Here is a 25,815-nt window from a genome sequence, read left to right on the forward strand (position 1 = left end):
AGGGCAAATTTAGGCTAGAGATTAGGAGAAATTTTCTGATGATAGGAGAGTGGTCAAGCATTACCTAGAGAAGCTGGGAATCTCCATCCTTGAAGATCTGCCAGATCAGGTTAGACAGACACTCGGCTAGGACGGCTTAGTCAGGGGTAGCCTGCTTTGAGCAGTGGGCTGGACTAGGTGACTTCAGGACGTCTCTTCCAGCCCTACTTTCCTATGATCTTCTACTGTTAACATTGCTTCTTTTTTGTAAGGAAAAAGGTTGATTAAGTATCTGTTTTATTTTTAAACTCAGGTAGAATTTAACTGTCAAGATTTTAGAATAAATATTTGTTTCATGGAGAACTGAACTTTTCTGGCCCTGACATTCTTTTGTGAATACATTTAAAAAGAAATAAGTTCTCTTATCCTATCAAAAGCTTAATCTGACACAAAGTCCCATCATGTTGTTGAATGAAAAACAAAATTCGGCATTCATAAAATGTATTTAATTTATCTGGATCAAGGTTTTTCAAGATGATTCTATGGAAGTCAGTGCAGGCACATTATTCTGCATGCAGCAAAATAAAAAGGGCAAGCATGCAAGGATTTCCATACAAAGAAACTGAATGAAACCTACAATTATTAGAAAAAGAAAAAAAACCCTTTTTCCTCATACACACGGCCTTCTATGGCTAAATTCTACCTGTGGATGAGCTCACATGACTGACAAAGAAAGATCCCTGCTTTCCTTTCATGAATTTATGATCCGTGTATTTATACAGCACAAACGGTGAGCTAGAAAAAGGACACAATCTACAAGCAAAGTGGATCCAAGTGGAGATGGCAAACATTATTAGAGCTTTAAAAAACATATTATGGTGACAGGAGACAATGGCAAGAAGGAAAGAAGAGCACAGAAGAAAAAAAAGAGGGTGAGACTGTGAGGATGTGCGCGGAAAGAGATAGAAGCAAATAATCAGATGGCAGAGGAGAAAGGATTTAGAGATGTTCGAATGAAAAAGAGACCCTGTCAAGTTGCATGGATGTTTGCTCCTCATTGTCAGTCTCCAACCTTCAGAAGAAAGAAATGGAGGAGCTCACACAAGGAGTCAGGATGTTGAGGGGGATGAGACTGGGAAGCAGCAGAATTGGGGCAGTGAGACTCCACATGATTGCCCTACCTCTCCATACCTTCAAAAGCAGATGGCCTACTGGCAACACTGGAAGACCATACCTGTTTAAACAGCCATGGTCAGAGACAGGATACTAGACAAGGGTGAAACTTCAGTCTGATCAACTGAATACAGGACTGCAAAACTCGGCCCCGATGGTGATAAACGATATAGTGGAAAAATCAGACATATTACTGAAGACTTCTTTTTTCTTCTAACTTCAGCTCTCCCATGTTTTTTAAGTAAGGCGGCAAGATTTAACTCTAGATATTGATTCTGCACTGAAGTTACCTGGGCCACTTGCACACACGGAAGTTACCAAGTGGGTGACCATGAGCTGCAGGTTTGCATAGAGCATCAAAACTAATAGACCTGCCTCTGAGGAGTTAAGCCAGAAAGTGGCAGTTACAATAAAAAAAATGTATATTTACAAATGCTGAATATTTATTTGAAAGACGCTTGATTTCACTGAACCACTCCTGAAGTTAAAACTTGCAAATGCTCAAGGCTATTCATGGGAGTGATGAAGAAAAACACCCTGTTTGTCTAACCAAACCTGTGCAGTGGAGGCATTAGTTTGATCCACTGAAGATGACAGACTAGCTTATTGTATAACTTAAACACAAGTGATGGGGTGCTCACAAGATACAGAAGTGTACGTAAAATGTGTTTTATATATATATGAGAATCACACAAATGAATCCAGTTCTTATAACATTCAACTCGTACATGAGCTGACATGTATTATAACTAGTATGTGGGACCAAAATAACCACTTAATGCTGATCATTTGTTTTATGTGGTCTTTCCAAATATTTGAGCTGTTGGTTCTTTAAGAGGGAAATCCTCTGACAAAGCTTATTACAGAGTACTAAACCAGGAGAAAAAATAACAACTTTGCTTCATGGCAACCAAGGCGTTTGAAAATGTTGAAGCTGAACAGTCTTGTACAAGAAAGATCTGAGGAGATGAGACAGCATTTTACTCAAAAGGGGAAGTCGGGTGTGAGAAGGTAGTTACTGTGGTCAATGGCAGATTTTAGAGTTGGCATTAGAAGATATCAGAATAAAAAGGCAGCATTCCTGTTGCATGATGACTTCAAGAGGAAGGGTAAGGCTTCGGCCTGATAGTCAGGACACTGTCTTGGTGCTAGCACTAGATTTATGACCTTGTTCCGGCCAGATGCAAACCTGCAGACCAACAGCGATCCCTCCATTCAACAATAGGTGAATTTTATTGATACACAGTGATAGCAGATAAGAATAATGCAAACAATTCTATATCTACCAGTCCCAGGGTTCAGAGAGACAAGGTCCGTCTGGCCAGTACATGAGCTTCGCTCTGAGGTTCTCTCTTGAATGTCAGACGTCAGTCCCCTGGAGGTCAAAGCCAGAGGCCCACCTCCCTCCAGTGGTGAGACAGGCTGGTGGTAGACTATCTGTCCATAGTGGCCTCAGGTTCCCTTCTTGGGGACCCTTTGCCACTCTGAAATTCCTCTTTTTGTATTCTCTCCCCCTTGGTGACTAATTCCTGGGCATTGTTGATTGGTCTTTCTGTGGTCACCATACTGCCCAAGTTCTGCCCTGACAGCATATTCCTTTATTTCATAAAGCCATTACATACACACATCCTAATCTGGGCTTTTACTGGGCCTCCTACTTCGGTCTATTCCCCAAAACCAGAAATCCCAAGGGCTCTGCAACAGGGCACTGTACCCTGGCCAACACAGCGGAGTCCCTCATCTCATGTTAAGGAAGAATGTGGTACATACCTTCAATTTCCAAGCCTATGCTTGCTGCTTGTCTGTGTCAGACACAGTGGGGCTGGAAAGAAACTTTGTAACAAACAGGCTTTTAGAAATCAATTAATCCTTGCTGTTGCCCTGGACCATTGTTCCAATACATATCTACAAGCCAATTCCCAAAACCAAACCTCTAAATACCATTTTCTAGCCATCATCGGGAAGTGAAAATAGAGGGTTTGAAACTCCGGATGAGGAGGGCACCGAGGTCTCCACTTTCTGGATGAGACCTCTAACCGCTACAAAAGGTGGGCAGGATCACCACCATCTCCTTCTCCATCATGTTTTAGAATGAAATTGGACATAGCCACTGGGCTTTCTGTTGAACTCAATGCTCTCAATTCATGATAGGCCTGCCTAGGGTACACAAGTTGGACTGGGTGCTCTCAAGGAATTCAATCATAGGAGTGCCTATTCTGTAAATCAAACCAGCTTTTAAATGCTCATTTTGTCCATCTTAAGCATGAGAGAGGTACCTCAGCCTACTTTGTTAGGATGGCGACACGCTCTGGGTATGTGCAGTCACAGAGCATTAGGAACCTGCATAACTTTATTGAAGAAAACTTAGCTCGGGGGGCACGTAAGGTATGTCAACATGCCATAACGCAGTGCTGTGAACGAGCTAGTTAGGAAACTAGTAGCAGCATATTAGCGTGTCATTTCACCAAGGCTAAATCCTTCCTCTCTTTTGCGATATAAGCCCTAACTGCAGAATACAATTACATTTTTTCTAAGAAGTGAAGAGAGATGGAGTAGGCAAGTCAGGAAGGTGATGGATTAGCAAAATATCAATTAGTGTAGTTTTACTGCAGTTTTCCTCAGTGGACTGAATGTTATATCACAAACTTCAACAGAGAAAAGGAAGGAGGCAAAGTACCAGTAGCTGGAAACTAGAGGGAGTTACTGCCATCTGTTAGGGTGCTCTTATGTCAAAAGTCCTATTTGTCTAGAGAAACCTGTGAGAAGGGGAGCATGGTTTGCTATTAATTCAAATGAATGATATTGTAGAAGGAGAAAAGACTGCTCAGATAGCTTTGCAAAGGACATTTGGAGCCCTGACAATTCCAGGTTAGTAGTTAACGTGGACCACTATTCTTTTTTTTTTTTTTTGCTGCAGGAGTGGTGATGTTGAGGTAGGACACTCAGTGCAAAGTTATGACAATGGCACATTAGTGTCTGTCATAAATCACTGTTTTAAAAACATTTTGTGGATGGATGCACATATAAATTGCATTCCTATTAACAGTCGCTGTTGTGAAATTAAGGGGATTTTTTGGCTTCTTTTTACATATATTTTTTAATTCCCATCCAAAATGAGTTGAAAATCAAATATAGATTTTCTCTCAAATTCTTGCAACATACAGAGAAAACAATACCTATGGTCAAGTGACTGCCTTGGACTTTACACAGCTACTTTTTCATCTGGTTTAGTTTCAATTTTAATGTCTTTACAACAGCTCTTCCATTTTAAATTTCTGCATCTGTCAGTTTTCTCAAGAGTAAAAGCAGTATGTCAGTTGAGGGCAATTTAAAGTGAATAGAAGGTTTTAATTCGGATTTGTAAAAATAAAGAGCTTTTTCAAGCATTATGGGTATACTATGTATGCACACATACCTTGAAGTCTAATCCAAAAGCAAGAACACTAATGTTGCATAACTAGAAAAATAAACATTAGGTTAGACCTACAGTTACTTAAATCAAATGCGGACAAGTTGGACCAGCTGTGTAACAGTCAATGCTTTTACAGTAATAAATGTTGACAGCAAAAATAAAAAGAATGCATTACTGAGATATCATCAAATGAGCCCTGTCATTACATGGGAACTCCACCCTGTATAAGCTTGTCAAAAAGTGTTACTGTAATCCATTGAGAAGCCTCCTCCTCGGGCAAGAAAAGACAAATGTTTAGGATAGGCTCACAACAGGTGTGTTGCATTGTCATGCCAGTATTTAATCACAGATCTCTTCTCATTAGTTTCACGTGTGACAAATTCAGATTCCAGTCTTGACTATCATGCGATGCTGAAATGATCATTTAACAGTCAAATACAGAGCCAACAAACGTAAACAAAGCAGCCGTGGACACTTTTTTTTTTTTATCCACTGTACATTCCCCAAGAACAAGACATTAAAATGATTGCCTCCCTCCTCTTTTTTTCACTTTTCCCAGCTCAGTGTTAGCTAGTAACATTTTAGGATAAAGGGGTGTAGTGCACCCCTAGGAATCTCAGGCTGCTGAGAAGTCCCAATTCATTTCCTGGTCTGCAGTGACAGATGCTGTGCCATCTCCATTTCAAGATGCATTTACAAAGGGCAGAAAACCCTCCGAAAATGACTGCACTGATGTGGAGGCCACAGTATCTCCTTTTTCCTGAGGGGCCTAAATTTAGTTTCAAAAGCAGGCATCATGTCCAAGGAGAGGGCATGACTAGAACAGCTAGTAATATGAACTGGTTCATGACTTCACTAGTGCGGCACCCATTAGCATGATTCCTACAGATCTCCTGAAAAAGCATAAAGTTGTTCACCAGTGGTTGGTGATGGATGCCCTTTGGCTTGAATCTTTCTTTATGACTCAGCAGCCTCCTCTGGTGTGGGAACATGCTTGTAAGTCCTTGTATCGGGGGGCTTTTCACCCTACAATCCTTGTCTACCGGGTAGGTAAGGAAGGGACAGAAACTGAGTTATAAAGAGAAATTACTTGGCATTGCCTGTGTTTATATCTGTACCCATCCACTGACCTAACCTCTCATACACAAACTAAAGGCTTAGAAGCACAGAAAAATTAGGGTTGGAAGGGACCTCAGGAGGTCATCTAGTCCTGCTAAAAGCAGGTCCATCACCAACTAGATCATCCCAGCCAAGGTCTTGTCTAGCTGGGTCTTCAAAACCTCCAAGGATGGAGACTCCACCACCTCTCTGGGTAATCTGTTCCAGTGCTTTACTACTTCCCAGTGAAAACTGCTTTCCTAATATCTAATCTAAAACTTCCCTTGCTGCACCTTGAACTCCCCTTGCTGCAACTTGATCTGGGGCTCCTTAGAAAGGGCTATAACGGTGACAGCCTGATCACCACCGCTTACTCCAGTCAATCCTCTTCCCCTTGACTTGCTGTTGCTGGTCCCCTGTTGTGGTTGACACTGCTATCTCCTGCTGGCTACTTCTTTATGGGATCTGCCTTGTTACCCAGTAACGGTGTGGTGCTGATCGTGCTCTATTACTCTGTTACACAGTAATGTGGCCAATTCAGTAGCAGAAGCAGTTGCGAGGGACAGGACAGCACGATGGCTGGACAGTATGATAATGATGGGACAGCTGCATTGAGGCCCAAAAGAATCAGGTGGACCTTAAAGCCTCTTAAGGCTAGGGGTGGCTTCTAGATTAAAGCATTACAAAATAAGAAACGGTATGGTGCCTGGCTACCTGCACGAGTGTGGTGGAGACCTGGAAAAGAGGCGGCCAGGCAGACAGAGCTGGCTGCCCTGTGGAGAAAGTAAGGAAAGGGGAAGAGAAGATGCCCAGAAAGGATCAGCTCAGCAAGGGGCAACCCACTTTACAGCTATCAAACTGCTGAGTGCACCCCTGTGACAGGCATATCCAATCACCATGCCGGCAGATACAAACATATGAAATACATTTTCATTTTCTGTCAGGTGATTCTTTTGAGATTATGTAGGAAAAAAATTAATCAATGGCACAAATGTAAACAAACACACAGAAGTGAAATCCAATTCACTAACCACATGGTGAGATTTTTCACACTTGACATTAAAAATAAGCTCTCAAATCACTCTCATAAACCCTATGAAGCAGAGCCAGTACATTTAATTAATCCACTGATACTAAAGCCAAGGTTTGGCTAACAGTATTACCATTGCCAACTTTTACTCAGGTGGCATAAGACTGTACTGTAGTGCTAAACAGCCCATGGCCAAGATCAGACGATGGTCACTGAAGGAGAGGTGGTTATTAGGCCTGTGCGAATAGGGAAGCATTCGATTAGGATTTGGATTTGGCCAATTTGGAGGACGGTGATTCGATTTGGTGATTCCAATCACTGTCTGTTCCCGCCCCCCCCCCGTTCTATATGACCAAATCAGAATCGGAGACTGGGGGCTGATCTGGACCTGCCGGGGAGAGACAGGCACAGCTGCGCGGCTACATGTTCTCCCCAACTTCTCCGGCTGTGCCTGCCTCTCCCCAGGTGGGGGGAGCCACGGGAGAAGCCCCCATGGCTGCCTTTACCAGCCACCCAGCCCCCGCCTGGCCCTAGCCTCCTGGCACTTAAAAAAAACAACCCCCCCCTGCACTCACCAGCTGCAGCAGTGGGGATCAGGGCCTTTGAGGGCTCATGGCTGAGCCCCCCCCGTGCAGCGTGGGGCAATGGGGATCACCCCCCCCCACCTGGCACCCATGCAATAGTTGCCCCATGGCACAGGTGCAAGGCAGCTCAGCAGGGTGTTGTGCTCTGTCTGGGAGCTGGGGCCTCTGGGGCTGAGCAGTGCCAGGCTCTGGCTGACCACTACAGCCACCACAGCTCTCAGACAGCGTGCAGCGCCCTGCCAAGCTGTGCTGCACCCACACCAAAGGGCAGCTGCCACGTGGGTGCCAGGTGAAGGGGGGCAATCCCTGCTGCCCCCCAATGCACAGGGGGACTCTGCCACAAGCCCTCAGAGGCCCTGATCACCGCTGCCAAAGTCGATGAGAGCAGGGCTTTTTTTTTTTTTTTTTTTTTTTTTTTTTTTTTTTTTTTTTTTAAGTGCCAGGAAGCTGGGACCGGGAAGTTCAGCCATGGGGGCTTTTCCTGTGGTTACTCCAGCTATGCCTGCCTCTGCCCAGGCAGGGGGAGCTGTGGGAGAAGCCCCCATGGATGCCCTGCCCAGCCCCAAGCCCCACCTAGCCTAGCTGGCACAGAGAGGGGGGTGCAAAGTGGGAGTGGCTTGCTCCAGGCAGCAGCAAGGTATAGCCCTTGCTCCCAGTCCTGCCACGCCTGCATCAGTGCTGGGAGCAGAGGCTATGCCCTGTTGCCACTTGGCAGCCGGAGTGGCAGGACGGGTGCTGCCACCACCTGCCAGCCGGCACGAGGGAGTGGGGGGGAGGGGAGCAGGTGCTGCGGCTGCTTGCCAGCCAGCAGCATGGGATGCAGGTGCAGTAGCACTTGGGGCGGGGGCTATGTTTTGCTTGCCCAGCTGGCACAGGGGAGGGGCATGATGTAGGTGCGACTCGCTCCAGGCGGCAGCAGGGCATAGCCCCTGTTCCCAGAACTACCACGCTCACATCAGCTGTGGGAGCAGGGGCTATGCCCTGCTGCCGCTTGTCAGCTGGTGCGGCAGGGCATGGGGTGCGGGCGCGGCAGTGCTGGGAGCAGGGGATATGCCCGGCTGCTGCTTGCCCCCTCTGCCTGCAGCAAGCCATGCCCACATCCTGCCCCTGCTCCCCCAGCTGGGCAAGCAACAGCAGGGCAGAGCCCCCACTCCCAGCACTGCTGCACCCGCATTCCATGCCCCCCTGCCCCGGCTGAGCAGGTAGTCCCAGTCCCAGCCCCAATCCCTCCCTCCCCCACGCTCCTTCCTTCCCTACTCCCCCAACCCCAACAGACTTACCAGATGCCTGTTTAGTCTGTGACCAAATCTCCAAAGCAGCTGAATCTTTTCCGAAGCTTTTCTGAATTGATTTGGATGCTTCAAATCGATTCAGAGCTTTTAATTGGTTTCCCTGAATTGGGCCGAACCTCTTCCAAATTGAATTGGCTATCAAAGCTTCGCACAGCCCTAGTGCTCATCAGGTGGGTCTTGAATGGATGTATTCAATCCCAGAGCGCACACCTCTGTCAGTTTAGGTAAAGTAACTCCATTAGCTAACTGTATTATCAGGCAATTGTCCTATAATGGAAGACCACTAGCAAATGATACATAACATCTGTGTTATGCTTTTTATATGCATCCACTGGAAAAGTAAAGTTTAATTTTATGCACTGTTTCAATAGTAAAATTATGTTATTAATTACAGGAACTTATTTCCAGTTCTCACATGCACAAAAAAAAGAGAGTCCCTGTTCATAATAAAACTATGCTGCTGGCTTTTTTAAATACAAAAGATTTTTATATTTATCTTCTTGTGGTTTTATGAAGACTTATGGTTGCCATTAAGAAAACAGTAACAGAAACCGGAATCTGTATCCTGTTTGCAACTGTGACATCTGGGGGGGAAAAAAAAAGATAAAGGCATGTAACTACACTAAGATCTCCAAAAGAGGAGAAAAAAGCGTGGATGTTTAAACAGAATGAGTTGTCGTGGACATGATTTATAAGAATGTTACATGTTATGTAGCAAACCACAAAAAGACAATATTTTGTTTCTCATGCCAACACCTTCTGTTAAGTACATAATGTACACTCTACTTCTTACATACTCCCTTCCTGGAAAAACACCTTCACATACTACTCTTTTACATTTTACTTCCTACTGCAAAGGTCAATGGTGATCCTTTTTATGGTGATCCAAGTTAAATCTACAGTATGTGTAAATTTGCCCCCAGTGTTTACCAAGTATTTTCAAGAATGAGTCGACTACAATCTCCAGGAAGAATCTAACACACACACACACTCATGAAAATACACCAGCACTGTTTACAATAGGGTGGCCACTGACACATGCCCAGAATACAGGATGTTCACTTGGTGAGTAGGGGAAACTGACCCCCCTTTACAGTGGGGGCGGAGCTGCTGCCTCCCCATCCAATGTGGGGGGGGGGGCACCAGGCCTCGTGGCCAATCAGCAGTAAAGGGTGGGGCCACTACAAAGGCCACCCCCTGTCCCTCCCTTCCTGGCTTTCCCCAAACCCTGTTCCTCCTAGCGGTGTACCACCCTACCTTTAAGCACAGCCAATTGAATCGTGAGGACAGATGACTGACAAATACTTCTACCAATGAACTGAAAAAACAGGACCTTTCACAATCCATTCCTCATTTAGAAATGGAGAAGGAACAAAGGGTTTAAAAACAGGACAGTCCAGCATAAAACAGGACCAAGAGCCACCCCAATTCACAATGATGTGGAAACCTAAAAGGAATGGGAGAAAGCACTGTCCAAAACAAACTGTTTTCTTCAGATGCAGAGAGGAGTTTGGATCCCCAGGATGGAGAAACACATTTCAGGCCCACCATAGCTATATTCTAAAGAGCAAAGGAACAGAGACCTCTGGAACTCCTTGACTCAATTTCAGGATTTTGCCAGGGGTGGGGAGGGTCATGCTGCAGTGCTTACAGGCCCTTCTGCTCACCCTCCTCAAGCTTTTGTGCCACCTTTTCATCTGCCACACCCCATTTAGCTTCTACTACCCCTCTGGACTTTCTTCCAAACCCCACCACACTCAACTGCCTCCAACCTCCCTGACCGTAACCCAGTCTCCTGTTCCTGTCCCCAACTTCTGCCCATGATCCTTGCTCCTCCCCATCTCCCTACATCATGACTCTTGCCTCTTCCCCCTACTTGTTCCTGTCTCTGTCTCTTCCTTCTACCCAATCCTGCTCATGTCCCTTACTCTCCACTGCACTCCTTGTCCAATATCCCTCTACCTCTTCATTGCAGGGACAGTCCTGCTCAGTCCCAGCCGCTGGATGCTCAGTCCCTGTGTGGAGATGGTGCACGTGCAGTCCAGGCACCACACAAACTGACAGGGAATGGAGCACGCTCAGCACAGACAGAAGCTCCAGAGAATTGAGCTGCCAAGGTCTAGCAAACCTTTCAAATGTGTGTGAACTGAGATTTTTCAGAGCCTTTTACCTTGAGCAAATTAAAACAAATTTCTAGAGAAAGGGCAAAAGGCACATCACTGACAAAGGACAACTTCCTGCCAAAACAGGGAGGTGCTAGAGCTTCTCCATTATATGATTATAAGAAGTCTTTTAAGACAGATGGAACAAACATATGCTCCCCTGGTTGTGTCTACATGTTCATTAATGTGATTTTGCTAATGAGTATTAAAATCAGTACCTCCATTGTGAGGTACTAGAAGAGGGCACATTAGCCTATTTTAATGCGCATTAGCAGAAGTACATGGTTTTTTGCGATGCTTTAATGCAGATTAAAGCACATGTGTACACACACCCCCTAACCTTATTCTAGGAAATCACCTAACTTTTAGCTGAATTTTTTCAAAAAAGTTCAGCCTTAGCTAGTCATCTGGGATAAGACATTTCAGTCTCAACAGTTTAATTTTGGTAAAGTCAGAAGCTTCTGAAAATGGGTTCAACATGCATGCAAACCAGAGTTCTGGAAAGCCAGAGGATTAACATAAAAACAGCCAAAAACTTCTGGAAATTGTGTGTTAAAAGCTGCCATAAAAAAAGCAATGTTTTACACCTCATACCATTCATCTTAAAAACTTCAAAAACACAATAGTTACAATGTCCAAACTGGCTTTGCTGTACGGTTGGTACTGTGCTATATACGGTCCTCTACACATGACTCCCAGGGAATCTCTTACACATCTTAAATAAACAAATGTCATATGATGATCTGTTGCAATCTTAAATACACTTTGTTTTATATCTCTTTCAATGTTAATATTACTCCACAAATACATTAGTGCATTTGCAGTTCTTGTTCTAAGTATGACAATTTTATCACATATGGTTATTCTGCCAAATAGGCATAAACATGAGTGACAATATAAATCCCATCTTCTTTCAGTGCCAGAAATCTAGAAATGTTAAGGTACTGGTGAGTTTTCAGCAGGAGGTGGATTTCTCAGCATCTGTTGTAATTAGCAGGCAGGCACAGAATCTTTTTTGCTTAAATGAAAAAAGGGAGTACAGGCCCATCAAACCAATTTGTTGGTCTGATTTTAATCAAAGGCACAAGACAATGTTCTAATTTTAAAATCTGTGATGCAACCTTATAGTAACTGTTTGTGCTTACATGCTTAGATGATATAAAGTCTAGACTTGACCTACTAAACAGTTTAGTACAGTTTTTAGACCTCAGTCTTCCTTAGTACTCTTACATGTGACCTGATTTTTAACTTCTTATGCTGGCAATTAAAAAAAACAAACCCTTACATCTTGCAGTTAAAATGCAATAAAAATTCAATTATATTACGCCTTGGATTTTTCTTGTAACCCTCATATTAAAATTTGTGTTCAGTATTAAAGGAATTAAAGTCAATATCTTTACCAATTAGTTATGGGGAACATAAATGAAGACAAAAAATGAACTGTGAAATACACATGCAGATAGAGTGCTTTCATATTATTATACAACATAATCAGTAAATCTGGTACTAATGAGACACAAGACTTAAATGTGAAAAATGCATTTAGTGAATTATTGTCAATCAATGTCTATATACCAGGATAACAATAATCTTGAATGGCAACACTCCTATTATTATAAATTCCTAACTAAGTACTTCATTACTTCAAAATGCCACTCAATTTACAGAATAACAGATAAACATCTCCATACTGTATATTTGGTTTGTGTCTACTTCTATGCAACTGAAACACTGACCATTTTTCTAAAATTCATTCATGGCTTACATTTTGTTTTGTCTGAAGTAGTGTTTCATGGCAGCTCACAGGTCTATTTTTAAGACTGCTTTTCAAACCAAGTATTTGGCTCTTTTAATAGATACGCATATAAGCAAATCAAATGATTTTTGTTTTCTATCTGTGACTTTAAAATACAGAGAGTTTATACTTAACATTTCCTGGTATGGTCACCTTAATTTAGTATTATGCCACTAAAAATAAAACAAAACGTTACTTATAATCTAAACATGGGCCTTGACAATGACAGACATATCCAAGATGAACAAATTGCAGGGATCTAAATAGGTAAACCAGACTATTTTTCCCTCCTGTGATGAAAAGAAAACACTAAAACACAAAGTAACAAACTTTACCAGCTTAAAAACTTTAGTTTATCTTTGCATTTGCCATCCTCCTCAGTCCATTGGGTGTTTGTAGTAACTTTCAACTCTCACCTCATCCTTTATGTCTTCCTGCTGCTGGGCACTGAAGATCTCCATTGCAGCCATCAGTCTCATCATTAGCTCATCCACTGTTGTGTTACCTAGCAACAAAGGAAGATAGCTGAACTTCATATTATTAAAGTTATTAAAAAATGGAAAGTCATCCTAGAATTAATCCATAAGGAATAACGAGAGTTTAAAATATGGCAGATTAGAAAATGCTAATATCTCATTAGATTGTTTTTAATTTGCCTTTTATTGAAGTTTTTCAATGTTTTAAAATGTTCTACCAGCAAATCTTGACTAGTGCAAACGCAGGCTGAAATTTTACGTTCTCCAAACATGGGTATCTATTTTTGTGCTAAGTGGCTGTGCCTTTTACTTTTTCAACTGATATTTTCATCACTGATGAGAGAAAAGGATGGTGTCTGAGACTCTCTCTTTCTCTCTGTCTCACACACACACCTTACATTTTTGGGTAGATCTAAATATTTTCCTAGTTAGAGTAATTACAAGCCTCACCATTAAGCTTCTATCCATGACTTGATTTCAGAAAGTACAAGAATAAAATCTGGGGAAACCAGCATTTTGAATGCCTACAATCAATCTACTTGTATAATCAGAATATTTTTTCTTACAGTTATAACTAGTCTTTAGCAGGGGCTGCTTATTTTTTCTTCAGTGTATTTACTCCGTATGAAAACTTAAGAGTTTTAATAGTATTATAAGCTTATTTGAGGAGGGTGCTAGATTAGCATCTTAAAGTTTATGAAGCTATTAGGAAAAAGAAAAAAAAGAAAAGAAAACAAACAAAGAAAGAAGAAAGGAAAAACTACAAAGAATAACATTTATACCCCAATTAAGTGGAATAATTTGGAATATTTTATAATTATTCTTAGTATTCATTATACCTCCAATGCAACAAATTAAGCAGATTTAAATTTTTAAGAAAACAAGTACCACTGACTTAAATGGGATAACTCACTGTGACTTAAAGTTACATACATATTAAAGTACTTTGTCAAAGTGGAGTCTATAAGGCAGAGTAAATAATCTATTTATAGAATTATTTGTGTGGAATAAACACTAGAACTAATGAAGCAGAGATATATTTAACTTTTTTGTCTTCAGTGGAGATAAACTATGCACTACTTGGCAGAAAACTTGGATTTGGAAGTCAGATTTCTTGAATGGGAAGGGTCACACACAGATAAAAAGGAAAATTTCTAGCCAAATGAAGCTGCACTGGAGATTTTTTAACAGGAACAGTTCATCTGTCCACTTTGCCAAAAGAAGAGATAATGAGAGTGTCCAGTGGCTGCCCAGACAAACATCTCTATCTATGCAAAGCAACAGTAACTGTTCAAAAAACCCATAAGAGAACGAGAATGAACAGAACTAGATATAGACAGCTTCATAAAAGCACTTAAAGGGAAAAAGAAATAATAAAAAGGATAAGAGTCCTACTCTGATGCATTTTAATTTGTGGAGGTATTGAAGATCTTAGATTAGCTTCCAGGATTAAGGATAACAAGAAGTCCTTCTTCAAGTATATAGGTAGCAAGAAGAAGTCTCGGGGTAACATTGGACCCCTACGGGGCAGGGCAGGGCAGGGCAGGGCAGGGCAGGGCAGGGCAGGGCAGATGGTGATGGACGCGCGAGAGAAGGCAGAACTCTCCAACAAGTTCTTTGCCTCCGTGTTCCTGTCTGCTGACAATGGGGTGCCCTCGGGTGACAGCATAGAGAGGCCCAGGAAGGATGCGAGTTCCCCGACTGTTAGTTCAGACCTAGTTAAGGATTACCTGGAGGGCCCGGATGACCTTCATCCGTGGGTGCTGAGGGAATTGGCTGGTGTCATTGCGGAGCCATTGGCACGGCTGTTTGAGGACGCCTGGTGCTCGGGCCAAGTCCCTGAGGACTGGAAAAGGGCCAGTGTGGTCCCTATTTTCAAGAAGGGGAGGCAGGAAGAGCCTGGCAACTACAGGCCAGTCAGCCTCACTTCTTTGAAGGTCTTTGAAAAAATTATCAAGGGCCACATTTGTGAGAGCCCTGCAGGGGAAGTGATGTTGAGGGATAACCAGCATGGGTTCGTGCCAGGCCGATCCTGCCTGACCAACCTGGTCTCTTTCTATGACCAGGTAACAAAGAGCTTAGATGTGAAGGAGGAAGTCGATGTCATCTTCTTGGACTTCCAGATGGCCTTCAACACAGTGTCCCACCCAGTGCTGGTGGGCGAGCTGAGGGGCTGCGGCACTGATGAATGCACGGTCACATGGGTGGCAAACTGGCTCCAGAAGCACACCCAGAGCGTGGTGGTGGACGGGTCGATGTCGACCTGGGAGGGTGTGGGCAGCGGAGTCCCCAGGGCTCGGTCCTGGGGCCGGTGCTGTTCAACATCTTCATTAGCGACCTGGACGAGGGTGTGGAGAGCACCCTGTTCAAGTTTGCTGATGACACCAAGCTGGGGGGTAAAGTGAATACACCGGCAGACAGGGACCGCATCCAGGCAGACCTGGATAGGTTGGAGAAGTGGGCGGATCTGAACAGGATGAGGTTCAACAAGGACAAGTGCAGGGTGCTGCACCTGGGGAGAGGGAACCAGCATTATGGTTATAGGTTAGGGGCTGAGCCTCTCAGCAGCACAGAGGCAGAGAGAGATCTTGGAGTCAGGATTGACTCCAGGATGTATACGAGTCACCAGTGCGACGAAGCAATAGGCAGAGCCAACCGCACCCTGTCCTGCATCAACAGGGGCATCGCTAACAGGTCCAGAGAGGTCTTGCTCCCCCTCTATGCGGCGCTGGTCAGGCCGCAGCTGGAGTCCTGCATCCAGTTCTGGGTGCTGCACTTCAGGAGGGTTGTGGGGAACCTGGAGAGGGTCCAGAGGAGGCCACTCGCATGGTTGAGGGCCTCCGTGGCCAGCCCTATGAGGAGAGGCCGAGGGACCTGAATCTCTTCAGTCTCCGCAAGAGAAGACTGAGGCAGGATCTTGTGGCTGCCTACAACCTTATCAGGGGCCAGCAGCAGGGACTCGGGGAAAATCTGTTCACCTGGGCCCCCCTTGCAGTCACCAGGAACAATGGCCACAAGCTGAGGGAGGATAGGTTGAGGTTAGGTATTAGGAAGAACTACTTCACTATTAGGGTGGCCAGAGCCTGGAACAGGCTTCCCAGAGAGGTGGTGCTCTCACCTTCCCTGGAAATCTTCAAGAGGAGACTGGACAGGCACCTGGCTGGGGTCTTATGACCCCTGCCACCCCCAGTGCTCCTTTCTGCCCGTGGCAGGGGGTCGGACTAGATGATCTGTCTAGGTCCCTTCCCACTCATTGATTCTATGAAGACAGTCCAAGAGTCCCATCTCACAAACCTTCCTCACCTGAGTAGCTTGAGAATCAGGATTTGTTTGGTACTATTTCTCATTGGCCCAGCTATATAGTCAGGAGGGATGTTAGATAAGCCTGCAGGAACAAGGTGCCCATTTTCAGGTGTGGGAAAGAAGCAGATACAGCCTATTCCAGGGGTCATCAACCAGGGGTATGCATATCCCTGGGGGTACTTTGAAAGGTGCCAGGAGGTATGCGGGGGGGCAGGGGTGGAGCGCCACTGCCTCAAGGGAGCAGGGCCGGGCCAGGCCAGGGCGAGAGCAGCGGTGCACTTTTGCAAGCTGCACAGGCGCCGCACTGCCACCACTTACCACCCCGTCCTCCCCCCGTTCGCCATCTGGCCTTGCACCACGCCCCCCTCCCCCAGGTACATTTATTCAAAAGGACACCACTGGGGGTCCACTTACAAAAAAAGATTGAAAACCACTGGCCTATACTGTATATGAAGTGGAACAATTACTTTTGTTTAACCCCATTTTGTAAAGGAAAAAATGGCCATTCTCCTTTTTAATGGTCTCATTCCTTTACATAATTGTATACCTATTTCAACTGTTCTTTACTTGGTCTGTGCCTATCTCTGTTACACTCTCTTTATCCCAAAGATTTACTTCCCATTTTCCTTCTTAAGTGACCACTTCCATTTCCCCATGAGGTTGACTTGGAGTTCTACCTTAGGCTGCACCTCAGTGACTCTCAACCAAGGTGCTGGGGCACCCTGGGGTGCTGTGAGACCCTTTGAAAAATGTCATGAGGTGGGAGGAGATAAACCAGGTGGAGGAGATAAGCAGACAAGTGTAGGCTCTGGCCCCTGCCTGGCCCCCTGCAAGGAGGTAAGCACTGGCATAAATTATGTTTTAAAATGGGTTGCCTCTCAATTCACAAAATTTACGGAGCGTACCTTGAGTTTAAAAAGGTTGAGAACCACTGCCATGTCCACTTCTGACCCAGACCTAAGGAAGGCCACTTTGTGCCCAAAAGCCTTGTGCGCCATCCTTTGCGTAATACCCCTGCAGGAGACCTACGATTGTTTTAACAATCCTTAAAACTACAGGTGAGGTCCAAGACAGTTCAGCACTTTTGAAAACAACAGTAACGGGTTTAGAAGCTTAGCTCCTATGTTAGACATCTTAACTCAAATTATTTATGTTATTCATTTTAAAAGAACAAGCCTAAACTATGATCGTTATTACAATCAGGACTATTTAAACATTTCGTTTCATTAAACATGTATTTAGTGAGACGGCTCTTTTCATTTCTGTAACATATTAATCTGTCACCACAAGTTATTTTTTGAAAAGAAGCTAAGAGCAAAGATAGAAACTAAGAGCTGATAGCAAAGATGTCTTCTACCAGTTTCAGTATCAAAATAAGAAATGTCCTCAATATAAATCAAGAACTATACCTTGTATTACATTCAACACCTCATTAGATGATCGTTTCCCCATAATAATAAGGAAAAGTGGAAACTGATCTGTCTTCTGAGTTCGAATTGTTTGGGCCACAACGCTACCGAAGTGTCTAGTGCACATTGTCAGAAACCTAAAAATACAGAAAAACAATATAAATGTACATTGCAGTGCCTTTAAAAACCCAGTGTAACCTAAAGAAACTGTTTGGTTAATAAATTATACACATCTCTTCCCTTAAAAATAGTGAAATGTGCCCATTTACTTGAGTAGAATTTACTGCTTAAAAACTAGGCTGCTCTGTTCAGTTGTAGAGCACTTTATCCCTCCAAACTCAATCACAAAAAGCATGCTTACAAATAGGAGATGCACCACATGGGAGACATTACAATACATTCTAACTGGCAGACAGTGACTTATTTGATGAAGAAATTCCATTTTTCTGCTCATCTAGTAAACTGTGCTGCAAACAATACAAAGGAAGGAAAAACTCCCACAATAAAAAAAACTTCACACAAAGTGGATTAAGAGAAACCAGTTAGGTATAGTACTGTGAATGAAGTATAACATTGCTATTACTCATATAAAAATCACAATGATGATTAGTTAATAATGTCACGTTAATAATGAAAGATTAGCAAAATGTTTTCATCAGTCATAACATTCAAGATCTGTACTTTAGAACTGTATTTTCTTTCGGAGTAGTACCCCCTCCAGTTTCTTACTTAGCAGTGTAGTCTAAAAACAATAATTCTAAGCTTTTGACCAAAAAAGCTCTTAGATATTAGCATACAGAAGTCTAGCATTAGTATTCTTAACACGATCTTGAATAAATGAAAAAACTGATAAAGCTTTTCTCTTCCATTAGAGGACTGTTTGAAATTAGCATTTCTTTCAAGAGAAAAGGGTAGCTTATGATATGTTTTCAGATCTGATGGTAAAAAGTAAATGTCATAATAATAATGAATTATGAAAGACCAAATGCAAATATAGAATGCTTTAATAAGATCCAATTTAATAAAGTCTGTAAAAATAATGGACTTTTAATAACACAGGTCACAAAAGGCAAAACAGTGGAAATTCCAAGGACTAGCCACTGGTACAGGCTTATTAATTCTTAATTATGTTCATGAAAGGCAACTTAAATCGTGTGTTTTCTTATGCCTTATGATAATATTTTAGGTAACAACTGCTCTGAAATGTATGCTCTAACTGATGAGCAAAGTCCTGTTGTCACACGCATTAGGAGGCAAATCTATTTGAAAAGATAAACTGCATTAGAATGTCATGTGCTCAGAATCACTTGATATCAAAATCCAAAACAAATTCAAAACATTTCATTTGAAAATCAATATATTTCTAGCTAATAAAATCATCCAGAAATTGGGTTAGAAACTGAGAAGGCCCATGATTATAAAACTGGACTTGAGAGATTAGGGACTTTCCCAAAGTATGAAAAAAACCCAGAAAAACCTTAGACATAACTTCTGTTGTAACATATCCATAATATGAAGGGCATCCTGTAGTTTGGCAGTAATAAGCAGGATGTGACTATTAAACATTTTAAGTCACAAAAACGTATTTCTGGTGGAGAAATGTAATTACCCTTTTATTATCCAGGTTTTCTACTTTATTGCATTCCAGCATTACCACGGGATATAGAAAGAACTACTTGTTAGAAACCACGTTAAAATTGTCAGACTAAGTCACAGAACACATATACCCAAACCGGACACAATTTACCGTTTTCACACTACTGGATTACGTGAGTATTATGAATTGGATGTCTTCTACAACCATCAGCCAAATAGATCAATAACCTGAACAGTACCATTTCCGATTTCTGATGAATGCTGGCGAGCTGAAATACTACATCAAACTCTGATACCATGTTACCAGAATGGTATTTGCTAACTGAAAGGAGCTCAGTTAAGATTAACATAAACCCTCAAGGGCTGCAGGGATTGATTAATTAGAAATAACTAAAGCTGAAGACATATAGTTCATTAAGATATAGCAAAGGGGACCTGAGAACACTGAGGAGAGGAATTTCTGAAGTGTGGGATTCCTGAAACGAAATCCTGACTCCATGGAAGTCAATGGCAAGACCCTGGGACAAACTGGCTTCATGGGGTCAGGACTGAACTCCCCGAGGGACAGGCCAGTAGCAGGGAGCTGAAATCAAGAAAACAGAAATTGAAGTTGTCATGGACATCTTCCTGACAGGGACTTGTATTAAGAATTTTGAGCACTTTCCCAGTCAATGTAATTTCACTACAAAAGGCGTAGAAATTTATAGAACATTAGAAGAAAATATACTATAGAAACTGGTTTAGAGGTAGTTGGACTCCATACGCCACTAGTCCTTTTACACTCTTACCTGCAGGAGCTTAATGGTTCTTTATCCATTCCACAGCAAAGCAAGAGACACAAAATAGATGCCTGGCTATTTTTCATGCAAGTGTGCTCTATATTGATTACAGAAGTGAGGTTTGTATACATAGGATCCTGAATGATGTGGATACTTTAGTGAATTAAAATATTTCTCAAATAGTTTGAAGCTTTTCCAGGGGAGAAATAACATTGCGTAAAGCTCCCTAACATTACCCAGCACTACAGGTCATGACTCTTGGGGTCTCTGCTCCTGGAGGATCACAGTAGGAAATGTTTGTTAAAGAAATGTAAAAGATCTAAAAATGCTGATTTCAAAAAGGGGACTTCTTGTGCTGGCTCTTTAAATGAAATGTCAGCTTCTAGTACCACCACTTGCTTTTTGGGAAGTGAAATAGTTCCTCTCCCCACATCACTGTCCCATTTATTTGAATAATAAAGTGGTGCAACTACAGAACTTTAGGGTCCAGAGACAGATGAATAATGAACTGAAGACATATGTCTTCAGAGAACAATTACAAGTAAGCACCTCTCTTCTCTAATGACACACACCAAAATAGATCCCCACTCTTACAAACAGATCCCTCCTTGATTTCTTAATTAAACAACTTAAAATGGAATGAAAACAAGAAAAAGTTGAAGCTAAGTGGAACATAACACTGCATATGAGGCACTGATCTTTTATCTAACCCCTCAAATTGTATAATGCTCTCTATACTAAGGAGCACTCACCCACAGAAACATAACCTAGTTAATGATTCTGAATTACTTGGTTAACAGTCACTCTCTAGCATGTATTTCTTTTATTTTACTATGGAGAGAAGTTACAATTTCTTCAGTTCAATTGCTCCTTTTATACTTCTAGCCCTTCATGTCTTTTAATTTGAGCTAGTATTAATTCAATTTTTTTTCCATTTTCTTTCCTTTTAGACTTCACTAATTCATTGTTTTTACAGACTTTTCTCTCTTTTTCATTTATAGAAGAAATCTTTAGCCTTGGATTTCAGCAGTCCATTATGAAGTCACACTGTCTGCTTCTTGCATTTATACTCAAAGAAGTACTGCTCTCTGTTGGGCCTTACAGCTTCTTTTCAATTTTGTAGGCTTTTTCCACATATAATATTTCCTCCTATTTCACCAGATTCTGATTTCTTAATTCCTCAGATATGAGGTTTCCCTCAATTACTTCTCTTCCATTTGTAGAACAAGATCTTCCAATTGATACATGGGTACCAGAAATCCTCCTAAGAATCTGATGCCCTGTGGTTAAGAGCACCATAGACGCTTGCCCAGAAGTAATTAACTTTCATTTTCCCTTAGGTCAGACTGTAGCAGATCCGCACTGTCAAACTTCTTTGCTTTTAATTCTTTCTATTCTTAACTCAAAGAAGTCACTTCATTACCAAATCCTATTTCGCTGGCACTATAAATAATTTTCTCTTATACCACTGCCCTCTTCCTCCCTCTTCTCTACTATTTAGATAGAACAAAATACTCCAAACTTTTACATAGGGGCCATGTCTACACATGCATTTAACTGCACAGTAAACCAATTAGCTTCAGAGTAAAGCATTACCATCTACACATGCAACAGTATTAAACCACAGTAAACTAATTAATGCCACTGTAAGATAGTACTGTTGAGGACACTACTATCTTACAGGAGGGTAATTAACTGCGATTAAACACGTGTAGACACTGCGCCTCAGCGTAGTTTACTAAGGCTGTGCAAAGCTTCAGTGGCTGATTCAATTCAGAGGAGATTCGGCCCGATTCGGGGGGCCAAATTTCCGAATCCAAATAGAATCAGGAGACCCATTAAAAAGGTCTGAATCGAATCAGAAGCCTCCAAATTGATTTGGAGATTTGGGCGGTCCCTGCTCACCGCTGCAGGGAGCTGGACCTGGGCTCCATGCCCATAAGTAAGGGGTGGGGGGGGCTGGAGGAGTGGGGAGGGGACCATGGGGGGAACCTCGCCTGGCCCCATCCCCTGCCAGTTCCCCCAGCCCTCCTGAGTGCCCCCCCATCCAGCCCCACCTCCCACCTGCTCCCCCAGCACCCTCCATGGCTGCCCCACCTAGCCCCAGTATCTGGGCACTTAAAAAGCCCCGTACCCACCAGCTGCAGCAGCAATGATCATGGCCTCTGTGGGCTTGTGGCAGAGTCCCCTTGGCGCAGCGCAAGGATCACCCCCTCCTGCCTAGCACCTGCACAGCAGCTGTCACATCACAGAGGGGGTGGTTCCAGCAGTCATCTGGGGTCCGGCAGTGCTCAACCCGAGTAGCCCCAGCTCCCAGACAGGGCGCAGAGCACCACAGTGCCCTGCCATGCCGCACTGCACCTGCATGATACAACAGCTGCTGCACAGGTGCCAGGCAGGAGGGACCTATCCCCACTGCCCCATGCTGAGTGGTGGGGCTCTATCATGAGTCCCCAGAGGCCCCAATCACTACTGCTACAGCTGGTGAGTGCGGGGCTTTTATTTCCTTTTTCTTTTTTTTTTTTAATATGCCAGGGCGCTGCAGCTGGGTGAGGGAGCCATGGGAGAGGCTTGGGGAGTGGGCAGGGGGTGGGGCCCCACTCACCACCACCACACTCTCACCACCAAGACTGCCTGTTCAATTCAGAGGAGATTCACCCTGATTCAGTGGCCAAATCTCCAAATCTGAAATCGGCCAAATCAAAATCAAGACAGTGAATCAAATCACTGAATCAAATTACTGTCCCTCTGAACTGGCCGAATCTGAAGCCGAATTGAATACTTGCTGCTTCACACAGGCCTATAGTTTACTCCAGTTCAAACTGGTCTGGAGTTTATTGCTTCAAATTAATTGAACACATAGATGCACCCAGTGGCTAGGGACAGAAATTGCATATAAACTGGTATAAGTGATCAGAAACTGGTTCAAATCTGTAACACAACAGAAATTCAGTGCACATAAACTGCTTTCAAAATTGCTGAGACTGGTTTATGATAAACCTAGGTGGATGTAATATCTGATTTAACTGATTTAGATTAAATCAGTTTTATTAAACTTCTATCCTAGATGCCCTCCAGATTCAAATCAACACACAGTCCCCCAGCATCCTAGGATGCTATGCACTTTCCCTGCAACCCTTCTCCCCCCGCACAGTGGGTGAGCTAGCCTTGGCCCAAGCTGTCTGCTCTAGCTAAGCTGGGGGGCATGCTGTAGCACCCTCTCCCCTCCCCACTTCTGGTCTGAGCCACTGCAGTCATGTGGCTGAATTTCTGGGATCAAAAGTGAATGTTTGTTCACTTGCTTATCAGTTCAATCTACACAGCTTAGACTAACCTGTGAAGATTGAATTGATTCACCCCGGGGCTTTGTGACTGTCTCTACTTAGCCAGTGGGAAGAAGCAAAGGAGTGTAAACACTGGCAGAAGAGTAAACGAATGAAGAAGAGCAACAAGTTTGATCTTTTCAGAAAAAGGATTAAGGAAAACTGAAAAATACTGTAGTAGTCAATGGTGGTCCTGGAAAATCAACTCCACACCTATACCATCAATCCCAACCAACAGTAAAGTGATGTCATAACTGACAAAAGAGCAGCACGCCACGAGGCATGAACAGGTGTTGCACACCTGACTCTAGCCCTGTGTTTGTTTTGCAGACCACATTTGACTTTGCATCTCATCTGCAGAGCCATTAACTCTTCCATATTAAAGATATGTAGTAGAGAATATTGCACTATTCTTTAAATTTTCTTTTTCCCAGGCATATAGCCCATTGCATTTTATAATTCTAATATAATAAAGGGCTTTGTCTGTGTGTCCATCTATGTGTCTATCTGCAATGCTTTTGGCCAACTGCGCATCTGCTGCCAAGAGGGCGGGCAGCAATTGGCTGCCCAGGCCCGGGCTGTGCAGGTCCAAGTTTGAGCCACTGCTGGGGAAGTTTGTGGCAGCAACGGTTATTATAACCATTTATATTAAAGTCTTGGATAACAGTAGAGTTAAAAGAGAGAAAAAATAGGGGGGGGAATGTAATAATTTGTGTTGCTTAATCTGCATTTCACACAAATGTAGAGTTTTATACATACATAAACACAATTTCTGCTTCTTTCTTCATTAGAAGATAGTTGTGTGATATTTTGGTGAAAGAACACAAACTCATTATGCATACCATACTACCAAATAGCTATCAATCCTGGTCACATACTTCTGAAGAAAAGAAATACTAGCATGGATGAAAAACAAGTCCTTTATTGTGTGCATTTCTCATAAGGGATTTTCTTGTTCTCATCTAGATGAAAGTGTGCCAGATCTTTTAGTGGTATCTCCAAAGCTGCCAAGAGAACTGCCTGTGGAGTTCATCAAAGAACCAGATGTCACTACAGGAAGAATTGTTTTCCACAACAAGCTGGATTACTGCGATCTCCAACCAAAAGTGGAAATGGAGGAGTATTGTCAAAAAGGGAGGGTAAATGGCACCCTACTAACTCCTTTACTTTTTCATTATAAAAATATTTAGCTAGGGAGAAGTCGCCTGAGAAAAACAAAAACACTTTTTTGGAAAAAAAAATTTCTGGAAAAAAATACCCTTACAAGAAAGTGACAACAATAAACTGCATACAAATAGTTAACAAAGCAGGAATTCACTTTCCACCTTTTATAGGAACTCTCAGGAACTAAAGCAGCACTCATTAAAAGCTACAAAATAAGCACAGACACTGACTATAGCTGGATAAAAAAAAAAAATACAAGATCCAAGCCTGCAAAAAGTTCCAAAAGTTTCTTGTCTTAATTCTTTTCCGTAAGTTGTCTGGAAACAGAACAGAATCCTTAGCCTTGTCTATACAAGAAACCACTGCCAGCAAACAGCTGCCAACCCTGCTCAGATGCCAGTGACCATGCCCATGCCCAGACCTGTACCTCTGCCAGCACCACACACCTTGACAGCAAGCAGCTTTGCACAAGCACACACTAGAAAGGCATGCCAGTTGCCCTTGCACTGCGGAATGGATGTGGGTAGGACCATGAGGTGCCAAGGCCTGTCCAACGGAGGGAAGGGTGAGCCACAACTTCTGCCCACTTGGGCTGTTTTGCATCATTGCCCCCTGCCATTTTTGGAAACTATGCAGTCCACTGAAATCACCTCTACTGCTCAGAGCAGAGATTTCCAAGGCTGCTCTAGTATGAATGAGTCCTCCTTCATCACAGGTCGTACCCTCCCTGCATGGTCCGCACCACTTTACCGGAAGGCACGAAAGGTGGCAGCAGTGATGCCAAGCTTAGTGGAAAAGTGGGCAGATGAAGGAAAGTAAGTGCTGCAGTGAATGCCAACAATCTGCTGGCTTATGGCAATAGCCATAGACTACCTGTGCACTACTGAGAACTGGTTCTGGGCACAGGAGAAGAGTGTGGAATGAACCAAAGTGTCCTACAGGCCTGAACAACCAGCGGTGCCAGACAACAACTGTAGTACACAGCTATTAGATAGGGCTTATACATTTACTCTCCTCCTTCCCACACCTCCATTTCTCTAGCCTACAAATATATCCAGAGGAAGGAGCAATACTCCACAACACTACAAGTATTGACAGATTATTGCAACTGTAACTAAACACTGGCTATCGTTCAAGTAGATGGAGACTCTTCTACAAGCTGTGAGTGGGGACATTTTTTCCCCAAATAGGGATGTAGACTTGCACAAAAGTGATTAGAGGGGAGCCAGCCTACTTTCCT

At 43.1% G+C, this 25,815-nt stretch overlaps 1 protein-coding gene across 1 annotated transcript in view; it reads right to left on the reverse strand.

Moving 5' to 3' along the window:
* FAF1 (Fas associated factor 1) overlaps positions 1–25,815 on the reverse strand; it is a 301,437-nt gene that overhangs the window by 38,855 nt on the left and 236,767 nt on the right. Inside the window, exons 14-15 of the mRNA XM_090047052.1 lie at positions 17,714–17,850; positions 12,942–13,030 (exon numbers count right to left, since the gene is read on the reverse strand). Of these exons, the coding sequence (XP_089903178.1) occupies positions 12,942–13,030; positions 17,714–17,850 (226 nt within the window). The remainder of the gene's footprint in view (positions 1–12,941; positions 13,031–17,713; positions 17,851–25,815) is intronic.

Source organism: Crocodylus siamensis, chromosome 5 (assembly GCF_052110815.1).
Source record: "Crocodylus siamensis isolate JL-2025a chromosome 5, ASM5211081v1, whole genome shotgun sequence".
NCBI lineage: Eukaryota > Metazoa > Chordata > Crocodylia > Crocodylidae > Crocodylus > Crocodylus siamensis.